Source organism: Vanessa cardui, chromosome 15 (genome assembly GCF_905220365.1).
Source record: "Vanessa cardui chromosome 15, ilVanCard2.1, whole genome shotgun sequence".
In the NCBI taxonomy this organism is placed as follows: domain Eukaryota; kingdom Metazoa; phylum Arthropoda; class Insecta; order Lepidoptera; family Nymphalidae; genus Vanessa; species Vanessa cardui.
Window position 1 is genome coordinate 10,970,794 of NC_061137.1, and position 24,711 is coordinate 10,995,504.

At 35.6% G+C, this 24,711-nt stretch overlaps 1 protein-coding gene across 8 annotated transcripts in view; it reads right to left on the reverse strand.

Annotated features, from left to right (window-relative positions):
- Positions 1-4,190: 4,190 nt before the first annotated feature.
- LOC124535555 (disheveled-associated activator of morphogenesis 1) overlaps positions 4,191-24,711 on the reverse strand; it is a 140,820-nt gene continuing 120,299 nt past the window's right edge. For 6 of the 8 annotated variants that reach the window (XM_047111794.1, XM_047111789.1, XM_047111787.1 and 3 more), the window contains 17 exons: positions 19,292-19,459; positions 18,675-18,893; positions 18,169-18,309; positions 17,528-17,756; positions 16,174-16,401; positions 14,371-14,510; positions 13,599-13,754; positions 12,530-12,685; positions 11,723-11,797; positions 10,560-10,889; positions 9,996-10,135; positions 9,395-9,556; positions 8,502-8,681; positions 6,812-6,935; positions 6,015-6,260; positions 5,608-5,790; positions 4,191-4,781 (listed from right to left, as the gene is read on the reverse strand). In XM_047111794.1, coding sequence (XP_046967750.1) covers positions 4,467-4,781; positions 5,608-5,790; positions 6,015-6,260; positions 6,812-6,935; positions 8,502-8,681; positions 9,395-9,556; positions 9,996-10,135; positions 10,560-10,889; positions 11,723-11,797; positions 12,530-12,685; positions 13,599-13,754; positions 14,371-14,510; positions 16,174-16,401; positions 17,528-17,756; positions 18,169-18,309; positions 18,675-18,893; positions 19,292-19,459 — 3,192 coding nt within the window. In that variant the 3' untranslated portion in view covers positions 4,191-4,466. Of the gene's footprint in view, positions 4,782-5,607; positions 5,791-6,014; positions 6,261-6,811; positions 6,936-8,016; positions 8,055-8,501; positions 8,682-9,394; positions 9,557-9,995; positions 10,136-10,559; positions 10,890-11,722; positions 11,798-12,529; positions 12,686-13,598; positions 13,755-14,370; positions 14,511-16,173; positions 16,402-17,527; positions 17,757-18,168; positions 18,310-18,674; positions 18,894-19,291; positions 19,460-24,711 lie in introns of all 8 variants that reach the window. The other 2 variants (XM_047111788.1, XM_047111793.1) reach the window with 2 other exon arrangements.

Consider the following 24,711-nt stretch of genomic DNA (forward strand, 5'->3'; position numbering starts at 1 on the left):
GGAAAAAGTCTGAACTGGATTCAGTTATTTTGTAAATGTAAAAAGTTATTCATAAAATCCATCTGATAAAAATATTTCTATATTTATTAAAGCTTCCTAAAGCGTAAATTCATTAGAAATACACTTTAGAACTTTAAATAGAGCACCGCGAATACGTCACCCTGAAATAATTTATGCTAAAATGTTTTTTTTTTGGTTAGCCGGAATTTGTTCCTTTTCATGTGGTACCCAGAAATTGTTGATTGTATATGATAAGGTTTGTAAGTAGTTCTAGTAAAGACTACCTTAATGGAAAAAAAATATATTACTAATCTGTAATGCATTAATATCAGTGATCACAACAGGGCTTTAACATTCCCTATTAAATTTTCTAAAAACAAATAATGTTATGGATACGTCTTGCCTCGTGAATTCATTTACTACTACATTATAATTGTTTACGATATTCAATTTTGGCGTAATATAGCTGATATCAATACGATCTTCGTCTCGTAGAAAAAAAGAAAACAAAATATGTTTATTAAAATAGGTGTTTTGATTTATTTTACAAACTATAATTACCGCCGGTACCATTATAAAATTCTACTAAAGAATTAAGTTAGGAATGTTATAAGAACTAGTGTGTCTCGTACGAAACTTCGCGTTTATTCAAAAGATTTTCTACGAATTTCGAAACTTGCCTTGATTTCATTTCGTTTTTCACAAGCTGCACTCACTCATCTACAATTGATGCTAAAATTAAGAAATATTTTTTGTGGCACTATTATTATATTCTGCACATCTAAGGCTGGAGCTCATCCAAATGAGACCACAATACATTTCTTTTGTGCAGCTATCGTCTAATAATCACTGAGACAAAAATAGGATTACGCTATTAATATATATAACGACTACGTGATAATTCACCTTGGGGACGAAAGGATTACCACCTGATATTTAAAACAAAAAAATTATTGTCATTAATTTTATTGTAACATATAACATCACTAAATATTGATTCATCTTTTACCAGTTCTTCACAGAGATCAGTTATTGTTTATTAAGCCGATGCTAAATTTTAAACAATCAAGAAGCAAGCGTAATTATTTTGTATTAAACAAATATTTTATTTTGATTTATCATTAGACGTATTAAAAATACTCCGACAAGCTATCCGAGGTTTTTTTAAATAATGAAATTGAATATCCTGCATATATAAATAGATTGATTGTAAATATATTGAAATGTTTTTTTTTTAATCATTGCGCGTTTTAATGGTTTGGATCAAACATTATCAATATATTTCAATGTATGGAAGGCTGCTTCGCTGCAACGCGTGGCCGAGTCTGCTGGTATGTTATAAATATGGTTGTACAACATAAAGTAAGGCTGGTGAGGATGTGTGACTTTAGTAGTGATGGTTTGGAAATGCATCGTAATGTTTTCATTTGTTTCTTTTTTTGTAAATTCTGATGGTGGTCCAAATATTTTTGTTTTTTTTTTTCAAAGGCAATATATCCAAGCGTCATATATAAATACTAATATAATAAGTGCGAATAACTCAGCCTGCCTGTCTCTCTGTTGCTGTTTCAAGGTCAAACCACTAAACCAATTTTCATCAAATTTGCTTTAGTGACATGCGTAGAACCTGACGACCAACTATTACATAAATATAAATTCAGTTATCCAAAAAAGCCTTTAAAGTCAAATAAATTAGATTTGTTAGTCACGTTATACAAAACCTAAAATAAAGTACGAAGCAATTATAGAATGAAAAATTTGAAGCAGACAGATTTAAAGGTTCCGACAACAGCCTAGACATATTTAAAGGTCAAGTGTAGGTAGCGATTTATAAGCTCTTAAAATAGTCGCAAGTGTCAAAGGTAAAACGTTTCTAATTAATCTGTAATAAATATCTGTATACACACATATACAAAATCGCACACAAGCAAACTTCTATGTGATGCTTATATTTTCTATCATTGCTGTATTTATACTCATTACAACCGTTTTAAAAGTAAAGTAAGTATTTTTACTTATTATAGGCTGTTAATTTGAGTCAAAATTGACACCTGGTAACCGGGTTCATTATAAACTAGTTGTTGCCCGAGACTTCCTATGTCCTTCCTTTGAGATCAAGTTTGCTTCACAACAATTTTCATCAAATTCGGTTCATTGGTTTGATAGTTATAAAGTGTCAGACAGACAAAGTTACTTTCGTATTTATAATATTAGTGTAGAAGTTTATATCATAAAGGCAGTCCACTATCATAAAATACGTATACGTAAGAGTAAGAATCTAAATTTTTTTAATACGTTATGCCGATTATAGAAAAGGTATTAATAAGACAGATAATAATTTCAAGGTTTTATTTAAATATTTTCTATTCAAGGTATTATATAATATACTATAGGCTTAAGCAATACTGAACAAAACAATAAAATTTACATAATATGACAAACTTCTATATACCTATAGAATGTAATTGAATAAATTATTTAAAAAAAAATCCATCTCATTACGGTAACAGATTGCATCGAAGTAAAATTAATATTTACATAATTATTCAACTATCATAAATCGTCACATAAATTAAAACATTATTCAATTACTAAAATAAACTACATATATATATTAATCACGAAATCAGATCGAAATATAAGAAACATGTAAAATTACAAAATGTAAATTTCTCGAAAATTCCAAATATGGCATAAGTTTATACTATACATTATAAACGTTCAAAATTTACGCCGTACATTTAGGCATAGATTATCAATTCCTATTCTACGGTTCGTCTGTATGCGAGTTTTTACAATTCCAAAATGTCATATTCAAAACCATTTACAACACATTGCGTACGACGAACAACCAAGAGTTTATTTACTTACGTCCTTTTAATTATTTTATCGTCCATTTTTTCTTATAAATATGTGCAAGATCTAAACTATTAGCGTGTTAATCTGCAATGTGTTGTACGATAACCACTGACCCACAAAGGCACGCCACAGACTAAAAATATACGTATAACAAATCACCTTTTTCGGCTTTTCGTTGACCAAAACTTTAGTAAATTTTCTCCCTGCTTCGAGAACATGCCAAGTGAGTGGCATATGTCCAGAAAGGGACTGATATGACAGCTGTGGTGCTTACCCAAAATTTGAACCCACAATCTTTCCTCAGATCCATCTCAGCTCATTATGCCAGACATTTTACTGAATGTCTTGTGCGTATCTACATAAAGTTGCGTGCATCAATGTGGGTTGGCGGTTAAATATAAATAATTTAGCCAAAGAACGCAAAAAGTTAGTACCCTAGTTATTAATAACTTCACCCTCCAACACTGTATATGTTGACAAACAGAAATAATAATACCGTTGTCTTATTTGCCATAAATATTAAGATCAAAAACAAATTCAGTGTGAAGTTTTACACAAAAACATTTAATTTAATTCAGGTCCACACCGCAATACTTGAAAAAGTCGTCAAAATTGTTAGCATAAAGTCTATAGTTTGTCCTCTGTAACTCCAAACTATAGACGTTTTTTAAAATCATAATCTTGTATATTTTCAAATGGAACAAATATAAAATTGAAATAAGTTTTGAATATCGAAGATGTACGAAATCTGAACTAAATACGTCTAAATTAAGGAATACCATGCAGTCTTACTTCACTCGAATAAATTTATTTAATTTACTATCGAAAACATTTCTTTTTAATCGCGTTATAATTAAATAAGTCTTCTAAAGTTTCACAGATATTTTTTTTACTCATCGAAATAAGTTCCATAGATACATTTGTTTTAATCAAAACAGCTGATTATAATATAATTATATTTTTTTTGGTTACGTCACTAACATTCATAATATTGAATTTCTTTATTATCTATTTTTTTTTGTTTAATAACTTTATAAACGGAGAATTATATGCTGATATACAAGCACTTTGTCTAAGCAACAATCTTCATTCAATTATTTAACTTAATGAATAAATAAAATTGATCAAAGATAAAAAAGATCCGTATACCATAGAGAATATCATCCATATTGTCTATGGATCTTTTTATAATTCGTCACAGATCACAAAATGGAAACGAAAATAAGGGATAAAGCACGAAATCCCAACCCTTGCGTCAAGTCTTCGCGGACTTTAAACGTAATTAGTAATTATTTTTACATTTAATGTGACAAAAAAATATCACAATGTCCTAACTTGTCGTTAGTCTGTCGACCCATTTGTATATAATATATATCTGCTCCCTAAGATACGTCCCACTGGTTGGGATGTCCTGCCACAAACAAACCAAATATTGGCACAATCAACCTACTATTTCTCTAAGTAAACACGTTTATTTGTGACTCGATTATTTTTAATCTAATCTACATCCAACACTGGAAATATCACTTAAAACGCTTATATTTAATGTTCCCGACATTCCAGGAAAAAGATCACTCAGAATTCCATTAAATCAAATCTGGATAAGCTCAGTTCTTCTGTCGTTCCCTGGAATCTTCTCTGCAGACTCCCCGTGGGGGGGAGTCTCTGCCCTTGTAGCCTGACTTAGCGGCCTTTCTCGATCTCTTGATCTTGGCTACGTCGTCCCCGAATACGTCACCGGTTCTCAGAGCTGATATGAGATCGTCGAATTCTCCTTTCTGGCCGTTGGTCAAGGTGCCGTCTCTGGAGTTGTCACCAGAATGTCCATTGCAATCGGTGGTGCCGTTGGATTTGCCAAGTGACCTGCCAACTGAGCTTAGGAGACTGGAGCCTTGTTTCCTTTCCATTGTACGTTTCTTGAGCTGTGGAATTTTAGAAACTCTTAGAATAAGAAACACTTCTAGTTCAATAGCTTGTAATTCGATATAGAAACATCCAATGATATTATCCACTGAAATTGTTTCAACTATCAGTAATCATAAATTTACTCTTGAATTTAAATTTTAAATGAAATATCCTCAGACACTATACTATAGTCTGTTCGCGTTAAGAATGCAGTGAGTTGTCATTATTTATCGGCCCCTTTGACCAATCAAATCTTTTCAAATTACAAAGTCAAGTTCACATTGAACAGGTAAAGACATAAGTTCGAACGTGACGGTTGTGGATTTAATTAATTTTTAACTGATATTTTTATAATTAATTTTTTTTTTATTATTATTACCACGAATATGAATACCACACCAATTTGTAAAAATAAAAGTGCGAGAAATACTGCGACCACGTCTTACAAGAAGAAATTGCCATGTGGGATTTAGGTAATGTTATGGAACTCGCTGCAGAAAATTATTTTATTATAAACACTAACGACGACACTAGTAATAGTGATTAAAATATTAATGACTTAATTTCGATTTTTTACGTTAATGTGTATTTTTAAAATTCATTACACTTAGCCTTTAAAACAAGTATAATTTGTTGGAATTTTAACACAAATATACAAACACCTTTACCCTTCTGTTAAAAAGATTTGATTGGTCAGGGGGCGGAGTAAGGACGGTAAACAATGACAACTCACTGAATTCTTAACGCGAACAGACTATAATAGTTTTGTATGGTGAGCTGTTAATAAAACAGACGACACTAGACTACTTTTTCAAGCAAAATTTTGAATAGCAAGTCTCTTACCTCCTGTTCGTGCCTGGTTCTCCTCTCTTCCTCGTCCCTCCGTCTCCTGGCTGCGTCACACTCGGCCCTGGCCTCTGCCAACTGAGTCAGGAATGAGTCCAAAGCACCGAACAGCTGCTCTGGAGACGCACTTGGTTCCTCGCCGAAGGCATGAGCACAAGCCTCTAGACGACTCTTCATATCCTGTATTCATAACAATAATAATTATAATAAATATCCTATAACGAAGTTTTTGAATCATATATCAAACAATGAATGGTCAATTTTTTTTTTCGTAGAAATGTCATTGGGTTAAAAATAACACACAAAATAATTCAGCATTGAGTAACATTGCGTTTTCTTTTAAGTAAGCTTTTATGTTAAAAAAAGTTTATATATGTATAGCGTATAACTTCATCTTTACCAACCTGGAATAAATCTTCCAACTGCGTGAAGGAGCAGACAGCATGGGCGTGGAACTCCCTCATGACGGGTACGAAGGCGTCGTTCGGTTGTGCCGGAGCCGGTAAAGACGCGTGGTAGTCCAGTTCCCTGGACACTTCGCGTAGACCGTTGCGCAAGGCGCCGACGTCCTTCTCTAGCTGGTCGATGCAGACTTTGGCAGCTGCTCTTACGTGGGGTAGGTCTTCTTCGAGCAGAAGAACTTCTTTGAACTGTAATAAATAATAATAATAAATAAATATGAGACAACATCACATACATTACTCGGATCCCAATGTAAGTAGCTGAAGCACTTGTGTTATGGAAATCAGAAGTAACGACGGTACCACAAACACCCAGACCCAAGACAACATAGAAAACTAATGGTAATCTACATCGATTCGGCCGGGAATCGAACCCGGGACCTCAGAGTGGCGTACCCATGAAAACCGGTGTACACACCACTCGACCATGGAGGTCGTCTAATAGTTTGAAAAAACAATATTGGAACTAAAACTAAACGAGTTTCATCTATATTGTACATGAGAAAGAAATTCATTCAACGAATGCTACGCTAGAGGCATTTGTTTATTTTTATGGTAATTTTATTCCATCTTAAGAAAGAAAAATTAGGCAAAGTATAGTAATTTAAAAATAGTTAAGTAAGTTGGAATTACTGCACTGGCGATATAATTCTCTGATACACATTGTGTATGCATAAAAATGACACTAAATTCTTAACTTTTACAACAATTAGTAAAAATATCAAGTTTCTTAGACATACCTGCGTCTCTAACAGCTCAACGAGATAGTGTAGCAGCGTTGTGTTCCTCGAAACGCTGGACTTGGTGTCGGCTAGCTTTCCTAGAGATGACAATCGGAAGCCCGATGCATTTCCTCGAGCGCCACTAAATGGAAAATATTAATAATATAATATGTTATAATATTAGTAAATTCAAATCGTTTGTAAAAAATACATTAATAGAAAAAGCATATTCCTCGATACAAGATTTTATAGATGATAAAAAAGCGTGGAGTTAATACCTGTTGACTTCTAAGCAGGATATATTAATTTAAATAATTGTTTTGAACTAACATGACTTTGTATTTTTAGATGTTGAAAAAGAGTAACTACTGAGTTTATTGCCGGTTCTTCTCGGTAGAATCTACTTTCCGAACCGGTGGTAGCTTCACTTAATTGTAAAATGACGATTCAAAAGTGCTTGAAAAGCCTACTTGAATAAAGTTTATTTTGATTTTGATTTTTGATTATACAAAAATAAATCTCTAAGTTACTTCAATTAGACCACAAAAATGTATCCGGCTCCGAGGACCAATAGTATCTAACAATTATTTTTGTGCAAAATTACCAAACATTTTTAGTATATATTTAGTTAGTATATATTGTAAAGTTTTTTAGGTATCCGGGTCCCACTAATCGTAGTCAAAAGTAGCCTCGCTCGAGCTTAGGTCTTCACAAAATAGGCTATTTGACTGGTTTTTAAAATCCATTTTATATTATTTAGTAGAGGTTAAGAATTCCAGTAAAAGTAGATTTTTTTGTTTCTAGTACATATTTGCCGAAAAATATCTTATTAAAAAATCCATATTTAAATAACGCGCAAAAACGCTACTTGGACAATATGGCGCTGCAAAGGCGTCGGTGACGTCACTTTGCTTTATTTTAATCTGTGGTACATATAGTAGAAAAGCAAGGTTTACAGGAAAGTGACTTCATCATAAGCCCGGCCAATCAGGAGCATTTTGTGTGACGTGATAAACGTTTGAAAAAAATGAATTTTTATTCATTGATTTCTGAATAAATTAAGTATTATTTTCAAGTTTCGTTAGTAAATAACCATTTTTAAACTCATAATATGCACTGATTACAATAATTCACAATTTATTTTTCCCATAGTCAAATAGCCTATTGCCACCTGTCCCCTGTCCTATAGTATAGTACAGGGGACATATGGGAGAGTGGCGTACCGGTTCATGTAGTTGCCGAGCGCGAGCACGATCTCGAGTTAGGTCTTCACAAAATTGCCACCAGTTTTCCTATGGTATCGCAAAGTGAGTATATGTATGAGAGCGCGTCGCACCGGTTCATGTAGTTGCCGGTTTTTTAGGTATCTAGCTAATCGTAGTCAAAAACGGCCTCGCTCGAGCTTCGGTCTTCACAAAGTTTCCGCCTGTGTCCCTATGGTATCGCAAAGTGAGTATAGGTATGAGGTAGTGTCGTACCGGTTCATGTAGTTGCCGAGCGCGAGCACGATTAGTATATATTGTAAAGTTCTTTAGGTATCCAGCACCAACTAATCGTAGTCAAAAGTAGCCTCGCTCGAGCTTAGGTCTTCACAAAATTGCCCCCTGTGTCCCTATAGGTAGTGAGTCCCAAAGTGAGTATATGTATGTGGTCCGCCTGTGTCCCTATGGTATCGCAAAGTGAGTATAGGCATGAGAGAGCGTCCTACCGGTTCATGTAGTTGCCGAGCGCGAGCACGATTTCGAGCAGAGCGCGCAAACGGCGCGAGCGCGTCATGTCGCGCGCGGCGCGCAGCACGACGGCGGCGCGGCTGCTGGCCTCGCCCACCGCGCCCGAGAACTTCTTCTTGAACAGAAGCGTGCGCACGCGCTGCGAGTAGTGCGGGATCCTGCAACGACACGGTGACGTCACACACTTGGAGACCGACAGCACCCACATACATACACATCCTCCTGCCCTTATCCCAATTTTATTTGGGGTCGGCACAGCATGTCTTCTCCTTTCATACTTCTCTGTCAGACGTCATCTCACAAGTAACATTCTTTCTAGCCATATCGTCTTTCACACAATCCATAAACAGCACCGACAGCACCAAATAAATAAATAATAAATAAACATGAGACAACATCACATACATTACTCTGATCCCAATGTAAGTAGCTGAAGCACTTGTGTTATGGAAATCAGAAGTAACGATACCACAAACACCCAGACCCGAGACAACATAGAAAACTAATGGTAATCTACATCGACTCGGCCGGGAATCGAACCCGGGACCTCAGAGTGGCGTACCCATGAAAACCGGTGTACACACCACTCGACCACGGAGGTCGTCAGACCACGGAGGTCGTCAAATCTTTATTAATCCCCAATTAAATATTAATACTTCAAATTGCTGCATTGCGATTTAAATAGTGTCAACATAGGTACAGTGGATACAGCACGTGAGAGCATGAGGTTGGTGACAACTTATATATTTACTATGAATACTGTGTAAAATGTGCTTGACCAAAGACTAAACTATTCGGTACAGATCCATTATATTTAAATACAGCATAATATGATATATGTTTATTTGATTATGAATTTTGTGCCACTCACTTGGAGATTTCGTAGAGAAACCGGTCCGCACGCGCCATACTGTCTAACTCATCCTGGTGTTCTTCCAGCAGAGCAGCTTCTTCAGCGCTCGGTGTGAATTTCAGCAACTGTTCGACCATATCAAGTGGTAGCTGTTCACCACTGTCCATGCGCAGAATTGCTCTACCATACAAAAATAAATATATTATATAACAATCTATGGTAAATTAACATGGTTATTTTAATTAACACAGTTATCAGTTAGGAAATATTTACCATGTTTTTTTAATTTTTTTCATATATTATAAAATAAAACACAAAGTAAATATCCCGTAATTAATAACTGTAATAAATCTATGATATTTCCTTTTTAATGATAAAAAATCCCAATCTAGACGTACTAGATTAAACATCGTTACGTTCCTGATAAGGTTTTGTCATCTAATCGTAATAGAGGACATGAAAATAACCTACTTTTGACATGAGCTGCAAAAAAAAGTACGCGTCAAAAATACAATGTTTGTCCTTGACCTTTTAGTAGTCACAAGTAAATTAGTTTAACATAAAATAAATTAACAAAAATACATGAAAACACAAGTAATATAAGCTCTCTAGAACTCACCGACAAATCTCCTCATCGGACATCTTTAACTTCGAAAGCAGGATCGTGCAGTTTTGAGCACGACGGCCGTCGATCACGGATAGGATTTTTGTTCGCGGCTTGGATCCTAGCTGTCGTAAATCTTCTACGGATCCTTCGTTCTGAAATATAGTAAAAAAATATTTTCTTTAAGTCAAAGTATTAATCTGTTGGTAAAATACTATGGAGGATGGATTGAACTAGATTTAATATTATTGGGCTTATATTATAAGTTATATGTAATTAATGTTTATTATTAATATATGTCTGTATTATAATTAAAATATAACTGTAGATATATTCAGCGTGAATAACAACATAGTAGTATTAGTAATAAAAACAATCAATTACAAAGAAAATAAAGATCATAAAAGGCAATTTTTTGAACAAACGGCTGAGAACTAAAATATCTTAACTGTCACCAAAATTCTTAGATTAATGCCCAACATACGACATTTTATAAAATGTAATCTTTTATTTTCTACAAACAATTCCGAGAAGATAACACCTAGAATCGTCTCCTATTAAAGCATTACGATTGTATACCTGGACGCCATTTTTCTGGTAGGCACAGAACATCTTGTCGATGGCGTGCAAGTCCATTGCGTTGTAAAGCTTCGCGTCGTCGAGCTCCTGCCATATCGTGCCGTGAAGCTTCGCGTCGGGCAACTTGCTCCAGTTGAAGCTCTTCAGCGGGTTTCCGGGCGTCGGAACGTTCTTCTTAGGTCTCGGGGGGACAGGGGCGAGGGGCGCGGGGGGTGCGAGGGGCGCCGGGGGAGGCATCGGCGCGGCGGGGGGAGGGGGGCAGAGCGATGGCGGCGGTGGGGGTGGTGGCACGCTGCAGGTTTCGATAACTGCGCTCTTCAGATTGCTGACCTGAAAGATCAAATAGAATTATCAAGTAAAAAACAAACTACAATTCGAGCATTCATCATCCTCCTGCCCTTTCCCAATTTTATTTGGAGTCGGCGCAGCATGTCTTCTCCTTCCATACTTCTCTTTCAGACGTCATCTCACAAGTAACATTCTTTCTAACCATATCGTCTTTCACACTGTACATCCATCGTTTCCTTGGTCGTCCTCTACCTCTATATCCATCCACATCCATGCTCAAGCCATTATATTTATATATATTTTTGCTACAGGTTGGCGGACGAGCATATGTCACTACCGCCCATAGACAATGACACTGTAAGAAATATTAACCATTGCTCACATCCCCAATGCACCATCAAACTTGGGAAACCTATATAGTCCAGGAATTTTAGCACCAAAAATCGGTCCGCTCTTCATAAAATCCTTCTACGTGATTTTTCAATTGGATTATATCGGAGGGTGGCCCCCAAGTATAAAACCGAGTTTCTGTCGCCCGAAACCGCGAGCGTTAGCCGCCATCTTGGAAAACGTTTTTTTTGCTAATATCTCGGAAAAAGTAAGTTTTACGTTAAAAACCGAAGAAATCTTTTTTGTAGAGAACAAAATTTCCCACTTTTTTAGGGGCACCCTCCGACATAATCCAATCGAAAAATCACGTAGAAGGATTTTATGCAGAGCGGATATCTAAAAATCTTGGACTAATACATATAAGGAATAAAAAATACTAAATTGTTTCTTATTTATACGTTACTTCAATGCTCAATAATCTACACGATTCAGAAAAATTGCTAAGAAGACACGTAAAGTTTTTCGTAAGGGTAATTGTAACCTACCTTCGCATCATCAGGTATGCTGCCTTCGCTGACCAGTTTCTCGAATCTCGCTCGTTCAGCTCGCTCTTGATTCAACTGAGTGAAGTGAAAACACATAAAATAATGAATAATAATATAAAATCAAAACTCATACCATGCACTAATTTTTATCCTAGATTTGTAACTGAAGAAAATAACCCCAAATTTGAAAAATGTACTTATTCATAATTATACATCCCAATATCATCCGATATCAAACAAGTTACTAGGGCAACTTCAATGTTTATACGCATACATTATTTTCCAAGCTAACTGCGTCTCGCTAATTGAAAACATTGTAAATCATTATACTATTTGGATCTGTTAATACAGTTGTGATACGGAATTAAAATAAAAAAATACGTGTACGTCTTAAAACACCCGACAGGAGTGACAACTTAAAAAAAAAGTCTGCCCGAAATAGCATTGTGGGTTAGAGTGAGAGAGCAATAGCCTACCTACGGCTGCTGTATGCGTACGAGAAAGGGAAGCCAAATAGCCTGTAACGCGTTACGTAACGAATCTGTTTGCACTCCCAGAAGCAGTTAGCACTTAACAAAATGGGCGCGATTCAATCATCACTAGACAACAATAAACTCTTACAACTATTACAATGAAGTTGGATTTTTAAATAAGAAATTAAGAGCAGTGACTTTGCGAACGAGTTGCCAAAATCCAATGGAAACATTCCCCAATCTCCCTCCCCCTGTCTCCCCTCCCCAATCTCCCTCCCCCTGTCTCCCCTCCCCAATCTCTCTCCCCCTGTCTCCCCTCCCCTGTCTAGTTCACCTGTTGTTCAAGCTGGTGGGCTCTGCAGGCGGAAGACCTGGCCCGTTCCGTGCACTCCATGTGAGCGGCAGTCTCCCTCTCGAGCCTCTCCTTCAGCCTTGAGACGACTCCCTCCAACTCCTCCTTCTCTTGCGTTTGCTGGTCCACTTGCTTCTCCTGTTAGTTGTTAGCCCATGCAGTGGTTTGTGAGAGTTAGTTTATTTTTATGAAGTACTGAGAGCGATACATTTTAATTTAATAAAGAAATAGTTATTTTAAATAATAATTATTTATATTAAGGACATTATTGATATAATTATGTTCGCTCACAGTATAATAAATAATAAGATTTCATTTATTTGGATTATATAAAGTGTTAAACTTTTAACTCAGCCATATATCAATGAAGTTACAGAAATGAATAAATAAATAATTAAGTAAAAGTACTTTTCTTGGTAAACTAATTTCAATAAACCACTTTCCCGGGCTCTTAATGAAAGCCGATGGGATGAAATTATTTAGTTATAGAGATTATCTCAAACGGCGATACCATTATGTGATATTTAGTAAGAACCGCTTCCCAAACTTACTCGGTATTACGTTTAGAGCGATTCGAGTAAATACGACGATATTCGATTTAAACGAGTCAATCACGTATTGTACGACACAACTCAGTTGTAGCATCGGTAAAATTCGTAAAACCGATCACATCAGAATTAAGTACACCAAAGTACCCCAAATTATCATCAGTATTTATTTCTTATGTGAATATGATCTTTACACAAACGTAATAACTTGTTATATCACATAACCTAATATATTCGTTAATTTGAAACGTCGACTTACATGCACTTGCTTTCTCGGGTTGAACTGACGCGAGAATCGACAACAAATAGCGTCGAATGGCGCGAAAGGGAGCTCTTTCAGTAAGTAATGGGTTTTATTGAATTTGCCGATGCTACTTCTAAGTTGTGTGGTACTATAATTGTTATAAAATTAATTCGAATCGATTACTCGAGTTTATTATTAAACAATATCGTCTCAAATCACTCGAAACGTACCAATTTCCTATAAGATTAGTATCCGTTACCTTCTTCGCTAGTTCTGTAGCCATGTCGACGTTTTCTCGCTCCAAGTTCTCGGCTTTAGTTCTAGCGGCGACCAACTCTTCTTCTTTAGCTAGCAAGTGAACGATCTCGCCAACGTTTATCTCTAACGGAGCGACGTCTGGGTCGTAAACCTGTGACTGTTAAAATATTCAAAATTAATCACGCTCATTTTTGGTTAACAACGACAGCAACAAACAACAAATGTTGTGCATCTTAACCGATGATTGCGGGTTCAAACCCAGGCAAGCACCGCTGATCCATGTGCTTAATTAGTCTTTATAATTCATTTCGTGCTCAGCGGTGAAGGAAAACATCGCGAGGAAACCTGCATGTGACAAATTTTATAGAAATTCTGCCACATGTGCATTTCACCAACCCTTCATTTCACAACGCATTGGAACAGCGTGGTGGAATATATTCCAAACCTTCTCCTCAAAGGGAGAGGAGGCCTTTAGCCCAGCAGTGGGAATTAACAGGCTGTTGTTGTAACAAGACATTAATTTAAATATTTTTGTCACAAAAGTGTCCCTTTGATTTGGGAACTTATTATTATTATTGAGGGGAAAAACAAATGACATTCGAAAGCGTAACAGTGCCTACTGACTGTAATATGTGTGCGTTTTGCGTCCTTCTCCTCAAAGGGAGAGGAGGCCTTTAGCCCAGCAGTGAGAATTCACAGGCTGTTGTTGTTGAGTGCACCAGATATCAAGAAGGCGAAGAAGTTTAAATTGAATAAGAAGAAGGTGCTCCCACCTTGACGTGGTCAGAGCCGGCGTCGGAGGCGCTGTCGCGGTCGCTGTTGGCGCGGCTGCCGGCAGCCGGCTGCTGCAAGACCACCTGTTGCACCACGCGGTCCAGCAGAAGCCAGTGTTGCGAGTGCGGGTTGTATTCCACTTTGATGACAAAAGAAATACTCTTATTCGACTAAAACTTAAGTACCGTATGACGTATTAGTAGTCTCTTCAAACATCTTTAAATCTTTAAATCTTAATTTCCTTTTTTATTAAGAAACCTGTATCTTAAAATTTTAAGTAAATCACAATAGTAACTCAAAATATGAGTACATCAAGAATTCAGTAAGTCAAGCTAATGAGCTGATAATGCCCAAAGCGTAGACCATCTTCAACGATCAACGAAAAATCGCGAGTTCAATTCTGCAACCTTGATTCATCTACTTCATTTGTTTTTTTATCATGTATTCTAGAATATTCGACACTTAGTCTCATAAACGGCAGTTAAAGAAAATATTACGATAAATTTGCTCGTACCCATCGAAATTCTCATATATGGGTCCAACCTTATTGAAACAGAGTTGCAAATATACCAGACTCTCCTTAACGGAGGATACACAATAGGCTATTTGACTGGTTTATAAAATCCATTTTATATTATTTAGTAGAGGATAAGTAAAAGTAAAAGTTGATTTTTTTTATTTCTAGTACATATTTGGCGAAAAATATCATATTAAAAATTCCATATTTAAATAACGCCCGAAAACGGTACTTGAACAATATGGCGCTGCAATGTGGTCGGTGACGTCACACTGTATTTTAATCTGTGGTACATATAGTAGAAAAGCAAGGTTTACAAGAAAGTGACTTCATCATAAGCCCGGCCAATCAGGAGCGTTTTGTGTCACGTGACAAACGTTTGAAAAAATGCATTTTTATTAATTAATTTTTGAATAAATTAAGTATTATTTTCAAGTTTAGTTAGTAAATAACCATTTTTAAACTCATAATATACACAAAAATACCATATTAAAAATTCCATATTTAAATAACGCACGAAAACGGTACTTGGACAATATGGGGCTGCAATGGGGTCGGTGACGTCACTTTGCTGTATTTTAATCTGTGGTACATAGTACTATATGTACCACAGATTAAAAAGCAAGGTTTACCAGAAAGTGACTTCATCATAAGCCCGGCCAATCAGGAACGTTTTATATCACGTGACAAACGTTTGAAAAAATGCATTTTTATTAATTGATTTTTGAATAAATTAAGTATTATTTTGAAGTTTCCTTAGCAAAAAAACCATTTTTTAACTCATAATATACACTGATTACAATAATTCACAATATATTTTTCGCATTGTCAAATAGTCAATTCAAAAGTCACTTCATCATAAGCCCGGCCAATCATCAGCGTTTTGTGTCACGTGACAAACGTTTGAAAAAATGCATTTTTATTTATTGATTTTTAAATAAATTAAGTATTATTTTCAAGTTTCCTTAGCAAAAAAAACCATTTTTGTCGAAACGCTTGGCCCTTGGAGTAGTGGTGCAAAAAGCTTCATCAAAAGTATAACACCTCGCCTCATTGCCTCCACTGGTGACAGGAGGGCTGGTTCGTTTTTTGCCCAGAGGATCGGAATTGCGATTCAACGGGGAAATGCTGCTAGCATTCTTGCCACCATTCCACGCGGTCAAGATTTATACAGTAACTAGTTATAGTTCATATTTGTATATATATATTTAAGCATTTAATGTTGTTAACTCTTATGTTAATTTTTAAGCTCATAATATACACTGATTACAATATTCCAACTTACGCGGCAGTAGTAGGAGATGTTCCAGCATGGAGAGCAAGTGCGGGTAGGCGGCTGTGTGGCTGAGTTTCCGTCGCAGCAGCTCGAACATGGCGGCCGCGCTCTTCGTGTCAACGTGCTGCTTGTCGAACCTCCTGGCGAGCTCTCTCTCATCCTCATTCCGTACCATTTCGAAGAATTCGATGTGCCTATCGAGGGTCTCGTTTTCGTATTTTCGAAGTTTCTCTATCACTGGAATTGAAGATAATTTTATAAATTATTGTGTCGAGATGGCCCAGTGGTTAGAACGCGTGCATCTTAATCGATGATTACGGGTTCGAAACCAGGCAAGCACCGCTGTATCATGTGCTTAATTTATCTGTATAATTCATCTCGTACTCAGCGGTGAAGGAAAACATCGTGAGGAAACCTGCATGTGACAAATTTCATAGAAATTCTGCCACATGTGTATTCCACCAACCCGCATTGGAACAGCGTGGTGGAATGTGTTCCAAACCTTCTCCTCAAAGGGCGAGGAGGCCTTTAGCACAGCAGTGGGAATTTACAGGCTGTTGTTGTTATAAATTATAACGCCCAAAGTAAAATATTCATATAAATTTAACTAATCCAAAAACACACTACTTGGTGGTAGGGCTTTGTGCAAGCCCGTCTGGGTAGGTACCACCCACTCATCAGTTATTCTCCCGCCAAGTAATAGTACTCAGTATTGTTGTGTTCCGGTTTGAAGGGTGAGGGACCCAGTGTAACTACAGGCACAAGGGACATAACAACTTAGTTCCCAAGGTTGGTGGCACATTGACGATGTAAGGAATAGTTAATATTTCTTACAGCGTCATTGTCTATGGGTGATAGTGACCACATACCATCAGGTGGCCCATATGCTCGTCCGCCAACCTATACCATAAAAAAACACCAATTGCCTATATAAAATATAAGTCTCAAACACTCGTTAACACTCAAAGTGTGTCCTATCCTTAATAAACTTGGCATTGAACTCAAGTCGTTTTGTATGTTGGGACAAATGGTATTCTTTTTTTAATTTAATTACTTAAAGTATGAGTTATATTAAGCCAGGAAACAGAAATACGCATTGTTTTTATACATTGTCAAAGAATAAGGAGTTAATAAATTTGAGTTAGCTAGAATATGAAGCTAGAAGAAGCTGAAAATATTCGTCGTTAATGTTAATTTAATGTAGTTTTTCAGAAATTATTTTAAATCGAAACAAAACTAATTAAAGTTTACATAAGAGTATGAATATGATTTCTTAATAAAACAGTTTTAATCGAATAATCTTTCTCAGCTTAGAAAAGGCTAATGAACAACACATAGAAGTGAAAAGCTAATGAATACTCACCAGGCTGTATTCCTAACATGAGAAGCTCGTATCTCAAGTGCAGCCTGAATTCTAGGCTTTCTTCCCCGGGGCCGTAATTAAGTACGGCGTTGACGAAGGACATAATAGCGGTCTTGAGACCTAAGTCATCACGATACGCGCCCGTACTGCGGTCTAACTCGTTGACGATACCCTGGAAGCGAGCTCGTTCGCCTGCGTATTTTTGGTAGTGGATCATTGCCTCCAAGACCTGTAATATAAGTTTTTAATTAATAAAAATTAATAAGGAACCAAATTTAGTCCTATTTCAAGCGCAGCGTGTATTTAATCACTACATAGTATAAAACAAAGCCGCTTACATGTATGTTTAGATCTTTAAAATTACGCAACGGATTTTGATGCGGTTTTTTTTAATCGATACAGTGATTCGAGAGGAATGTTTTTGTATATAATACAAGGAAACATAGTAAAGAAATGATGACAATTTTAGAAGTTTCTAATGTGGTGTAGTAAATAAACAAATTGGCTAATGGTATCAAAAATTTTAATACATTTTTCTTAAAAGATTTATGAGACTATTGGGAGCTTACTTAAGAGAATCACCTACGCTCTTTCTCCGCGTTTCCATCCATTAAATTTAAGTCTATAATATAAAACCTTACCTTCTTATGTCCGCCTGGCACGAGACAAACTGCTCCCAATATCTCCAAGGCAGCGACTTTAGTCTTAACATTTTCCGTGTCCATCGACTGCGCGATCAGATCGATACTCGTCGGATGCGCTAGGACATGAGCTCGACCCGTCTGCAAGATAACATTGAATTGATTATATTTATATAAATAATCCTAAATATAAAACAAGTCTATAAAAATTTACATCTTCTTATATATCGTAATGATTTTCATCCACAGCGAAAGAATAAATAAATATGAGACAACATAACATACATTACTCTGATCCAAATGTAAGTAGCTAAGCACATATGTTATAGAAAATCAGAAGTAACGACGGTACCACAAACACCCAGGTCGATACCTAACTCGGCCGAGAATAAAACCCGGGTCCTCGGAGTGTCGTACCCATGAAAACCGGTGTAATCACCACTCGACCACGGAGGTCGTCAAATGAACGATATGAAATGATATGAATGAAACTAAGTAGTACTCACGGAGTTGTTCATTAGTGCCTTGATCCCAGCAATGAGGTTGTGCCTCGTGGTGGCGTCATCTCTCGGGGCTCTTTGCAGCGCTTCCAACAAAGCAGCAAGACCGCCCTGCTTGATGAAGCGCAGGACAAAACTGTGCGCCCGCGTCCGGAGCGCCGTCTTCAGACCATCGACCAGGGCACACGCTTCGGTGGGTGTTGTTGCTTCTGATGATGAAAAGGCCTGAAGCGGAAACAAAGTTCTGTCTTAGTGCCAATTGGACTAGCTTTGCAATCAACCTCTCATCAAACGAATCATTCTTTAGGCTCTCATTGCCTAACAACGACTCTAATTAATTTAGCTTGGAGACAATAACCTAAGCATCTTATGCAATAATAGAAAACAAATTTGTATTGCGTTAAATTATCACCAAATTAATTTATCGTGACTAAACTCCTAAAACAAACCATCCGAACAGCTTTCATTTACGACATTTATTGTAAATTTCGTAAATGTAAGCTGTTCTTTCGTTCTGTTTAATTAAGAATACATTCTCAAACCTCAGTTAAAAACTAATCAAACAATAACCCTTTGAAAAATAACATATAATACAGTTTAATTTAAGGGGTCGATAAACTTACATCAGCAATTTCGTTCAGAGCCTTGATGTAGTCTTCGACCTGTGGCGCCGTAGCCAGTGGGGGCGCTTGCCCAGGCGGCGGCCGGCGACTGCAGTAGATCTGCCACTTTTTCGCCGCTGGCAATTCCATCATCGCCGCTTTGTTGACTGCTGTTAAGTCCAACTCTTCCTGTAACAAACAATCATAGAACATCAGGCGTTATCTTTTTGAGATGCCTTAATGAAATAACTACTAAACCAAAAAACGTTATCTGAAGATGCAGCACGTTTTGGCGAAGGTTTTATTAGGATTTTTTATTGAAAATGATCGTTGTATTGTTAGTTTAACTCTGCATATTGTAGTTACACCATACAAAAATGTAAACATTAAATACTAGCACTTAAAGAACAGATTAAAAGAAGCACGATAATATCAATATTTTGAAAAAGTACTAACTGACGAAGACAAAAATCAGAAATAATCAAGCAAAATATGTATTAAATATTTTAACATACATTTTATCTGTACTGAATGAGGATCAACTTATCTATATAAGAAATGAATACTTTATTTTTCAAATATTTATTTACTAATTACATATATGAGAGGATACATATAATAACAAATCTGTATTTGAATAAACAAAAAAGTAAATAAGAAAATAGAAGCGAATTTTATATAAGCCAATTATTTTCATCTTTTAAAATATGAATAAGATTTTATTGTCATCTCCTCCTCTCCTAAGCAAAGCAAATCATCAAAACAAAATTCTCAAAACATTTAACCATACAAAATGTTCAAATTTCTGAGTAACAGGAAAAAAGAAAAATGTAAAAATAACTATTTATACGGAACGCCGGTTAATTAAGACAAATGCAGGCGTAATTAACAAACATTTACATATAGATTTGGTTATTCAAATCCTAAATCAGATGAGAAATACCGCAGACCTAATAAGTTAAACCGGATCTAAGGCCCTTGGAGACCTTCACACAAATACCCCGAAACCGAAAGGAAACTTTGCCAGAAAAGACTTATGAATCAAGTTATTTAAAAAAAATGACCGCATTTTTCGAAAATTTGTAAGTCAGGCTTGGTTTCCATGAATGGAAAAAATAGCATACTCTTCGTGGTCTTCAGACTGCTAATGAACACACTTTAATGTTACTTAATTTTAGTAACTTTTTACTTCGATTTTCTTTCTATTTACTACTGAGAATCGTTATAGTCCATAGAAGTAGAGCATGATGATACTAAACATTGTGGATTCAAATGCAGGTAATCAAATAGACTTTGTGTTAAATGTTTACTTAGTATGAAGTGTTTGGAATCAAAACCAAAATATTCAGTGAAATTTAACATTATGATTTAAAACTATTCAGTTAAATTACAAGCTATCTCCGGTTCGAATAGTAGTTTCTACCGAAAAAACCAGTAAGAAACTCAGCAGTTACTCAGTAAATATTTTTTATAAATATATATTATATATATGTATATATTTATAAAAAATATTTACTATATATATATATATATATATATATATATATATATATATATATATATATATATATATATGAGTTGGCTCAGTAGCTGGAACGCTTGCGTCTTAACCGATGCTTGCGGGTTCCAACCCAGGTAAGTACCACTATATATATGTGCTTAATTTGTGTTTATAATTCTCGAAAACGTCGTGATTTTGATTGAAACCCGCATTGGAATAGCGTGTTGGAATATGTTCCAAACCCTCTCCTCAATGGAAGAGGAGGCCTTATCTCAGCAGTAGGAAATGTACAGGCTGTTACTTTACTTTACTTTATACATACATATATATATATATATATATATATATATATATATATATATATATATATATATATATATATATATATATATATATATATACATCCTACAACCTTTTTGGCGTCATGCACGTGGTGCATCATTACGACGTCCCCAAGTTCCTCTTACTTTACTTAACATGTCTTAATGAATACTGCTTAATTTTTTGATTTCCAGGTCCTTGGGATACTTTGTTTTCCGATAAAAAAAAATTCCACGATATTCGTCTTTCAGTCATGCCCAAATACTTTTGAACCCCTAACCATGATGATACATTTAAGGCATCCTAGATATATTGATCATAATTTGCCTATGGCATCGATTATTTAGCGTCCTCACAGGATGGACTGTATTTGGAAGTGCGACGTTGCCAGCTTTAGGTTTGTTGTCTCTTTCTTTTCCTATCGCTGTTCTGTACAAACAGTTAAACGTTTAATTTGTTCCAATATTCGTAAGGCTTATATACGGATGTCCGATATGTTATAATGTGTAAATACGAATCTTTTGCTTCCTACCCATGATTACGCCGACGACTGTTATCCAGATCTCACGGAGGATCAGCGAAAAACTTGAGCGATTTCAATTTTTTTTATATAAGATTCATATTTGGTTTGCGCAAATATGATCGTGTCTCTCATTTTCACTCTTAATACAAGTGGCTCTGCCCATAAAACTTCATCGGAATAATTATGACTTCTCTATCATATTACTTTGTTGTTGCATTTGTTATCTCCTGTGTTTTATTTTTCCTGTATGTCAAAAAATCTACCTACCAAATTTCATATTTACGATAATAAAATGATAGTATTTATAATAAAATGAAATTACTGGGAACAGTGCTTTCATTTTATACTTGGTAGCATACAGCCTCATAGTACCACCTAAAATAGTATGCTTCAAGATCACGATCGCTCGGCTATTGTACAAGGTTCAATTTTGGGTCCCTTTCTATTTCTGATATATATAAATGATCTTTCTTTTTATTTTAAAGGTATTTGTGATATAGTGTTGTTTGCTGACGATACTTCACTGATTTTTAGGGTTGACAAGAAAAAACTTACTATGACGATGTGAACGGTGCATTATCACAGATACACAATTGGTTTACAGTAAATAATTTAGTTTTGATTGCTCAAAAAACAAAATGTGTAGTTTTTACCCTACCCAATTTTAGAAAGTATAATTATAAGATATCTTTAAATGGTGACGGTCTTGATGTAGCCGATACTACGGTGTTCTCAGGAATAGAATTGGATTCCAAACTTCAGTGGAGTCCTCATTTATCATCCCTAACAGGAAGACTCAGCTCTGCAACATACGTTCGTTTAGAAAAATTAGAAAACTAACTGAGGTTGATCCCGCTCGTCTAGTATATTTTGGTTTTTTCACAGTATTTGTCATATGGCATATTACTTTGAGGTAACGCTGCAGGTATTGAATGTGTCTTTATTTTACAAAAGAGAGCAATCCGGTTTATTTATAATCTTGGAGCTAGATACTCTCTTCGGGATGTTTTTAAAAAAGTAGGAATACTCACTGTTGCGTCTCAGTATATTTACAACAATATTATGTATATTCACAGTAACATTGATCACTTTGATAAAATCAGTGATCATCATTGTTTGTGTTCTAGAAGTAAGGATAAGCTTATAACACCAAGTTTCCGACTCCGCAAAGTCAATAAATCCTTCTTGGGGCAAGGTATCCGATTCTATAATAAAATTCGGCAGAAATTTTTAACTTTGCCATTTCGTAAATTCAAATCGTTTGTAAAAAATTGGTAAAAAAAGCATATTATTCGAAACAAGATTTTATAGATGATAAAAAAGCGTGGAGGTATCAGTTGACTTCCAAGCTGAATATATTAATTTAAATAATTGTATTTAATTAACATGACTTTGTATTTTTTAAGTGTTGAAAAAGAGTAACTACTGAGTTTTTTGCCAGTTCTTCTCGGTAGAATCTACTTTCCGAAGCTAGCTTCACTTAATTGTAAAATGATGATTCAAAAGTGCTTGTTAAAGCCTACTTGAATAAATTTTATTTTGATTTCTGTTTTTTTTTTTATGGAGCCGTCCGTATGCAGCTATTGGGCGTCCGTATAAAGCTATTGGGCGTCCGTATACAGCTATTAGGCGTCCGTATACAGCTATTGGGCGTCCGTATACAGCTATTGGGCGTCCGTATACAGCTATTGGGCGTCCGTATACAGGTATTGGGCGTCCGTATACAGCTATTGGGCGTCCGTATACAGCTATTTGTTTGCCGGTTTGTTTACACCGAATTATAAAAACTACCAATCACAGACAACAGAAGATTTAACAGTACAGATACCAATCACGATTGATATAGATGTTGTACAAACTTTCACCCCCTTTTATCCCCTTAGAGGATGATTTCGTGGATGTAAACTATCCTATCTTCATACCAAATTTAATTTAAAAATAGTTTATCGGATATAGATTCCCGGTACAAACTTCTACTTTCCTTTTTTATCTCGTTAGGGTATATTTTTTTTAGACAAAATTATCCTATGTTCTTCTCTACAATGTCCCCATACTAAATTTCATCTAAATCGGTTCAGCAGCTTAAGCGTGTAAAGATAACAGACAGACTATTATTATTATGAATAATTAATATAAATATTAATTATTGTAATATATTTAAAAAAAACTTCCACGAAATCCTCGGGAATTCATACATTCATTATTAATATATTTTATAAACATTAAATGACTGATGTAAAACAAACAATAATCAAGCACCGAATAGGTATTATGTAACGCGTAAGTAATGAGCGAGATGGCAACGTCGCAATTTTGGACGCCAAATAAGCGAATCCGTAGTCAGGAATTCCCCTCGATATACAGTGTGCGATATACGCGCTGCGGCAGCGCCTCACCTGCGCGGTGATTTCTTCGGGAACTTTTCAATATTTTATTGCAACTATTTAGAGCGATTTTTAACTTCCGTCGATTTTTGTACTACGGCTAGCTAGGATGAATAGGACCTCAATGCCACCGGCTAAAAAAGTGGCGTCCGGTATACGGACGCCAAAAGCAGGCGGACGCCAGTTTAAATGCATTTTCGCCTTCAGTGGACGTCCAATTGTTTGCGGGATAAATATATATATATATATATATATATATATATATATATATATCCTATCTAGAAGTTATTAAATACTAAGTCCCCACTTTCTTATCTTAAATATAATATTGTTTCGAGTCAGATATCTATAATAACATGAGCTATAAAATTTAATTAATAGGCTCAGTTAAAACAGCCTACATACACATTCTTTGCACTAACAATCCTTACAAAATATTTAGAATCGTATCATGTAAAGAACAATATCGCACACGGAAAATTTAATCGTCATGTAATATTATAAGAAAGTCCGTTAATAATGGTAATGGTACCATTAAACAAATAGAGAGGAACGATTGTACAAGTCATCAGAACTAATCTAAGTGACATAACTATCAGACGATGATTGACGCTTTCGATTTTATATCAAAGAATTTCACAATAAAATTAGAAATCAATCTTTACATAGAACCTTATATGATTTTATACGTAAACTTCAATATATATATATA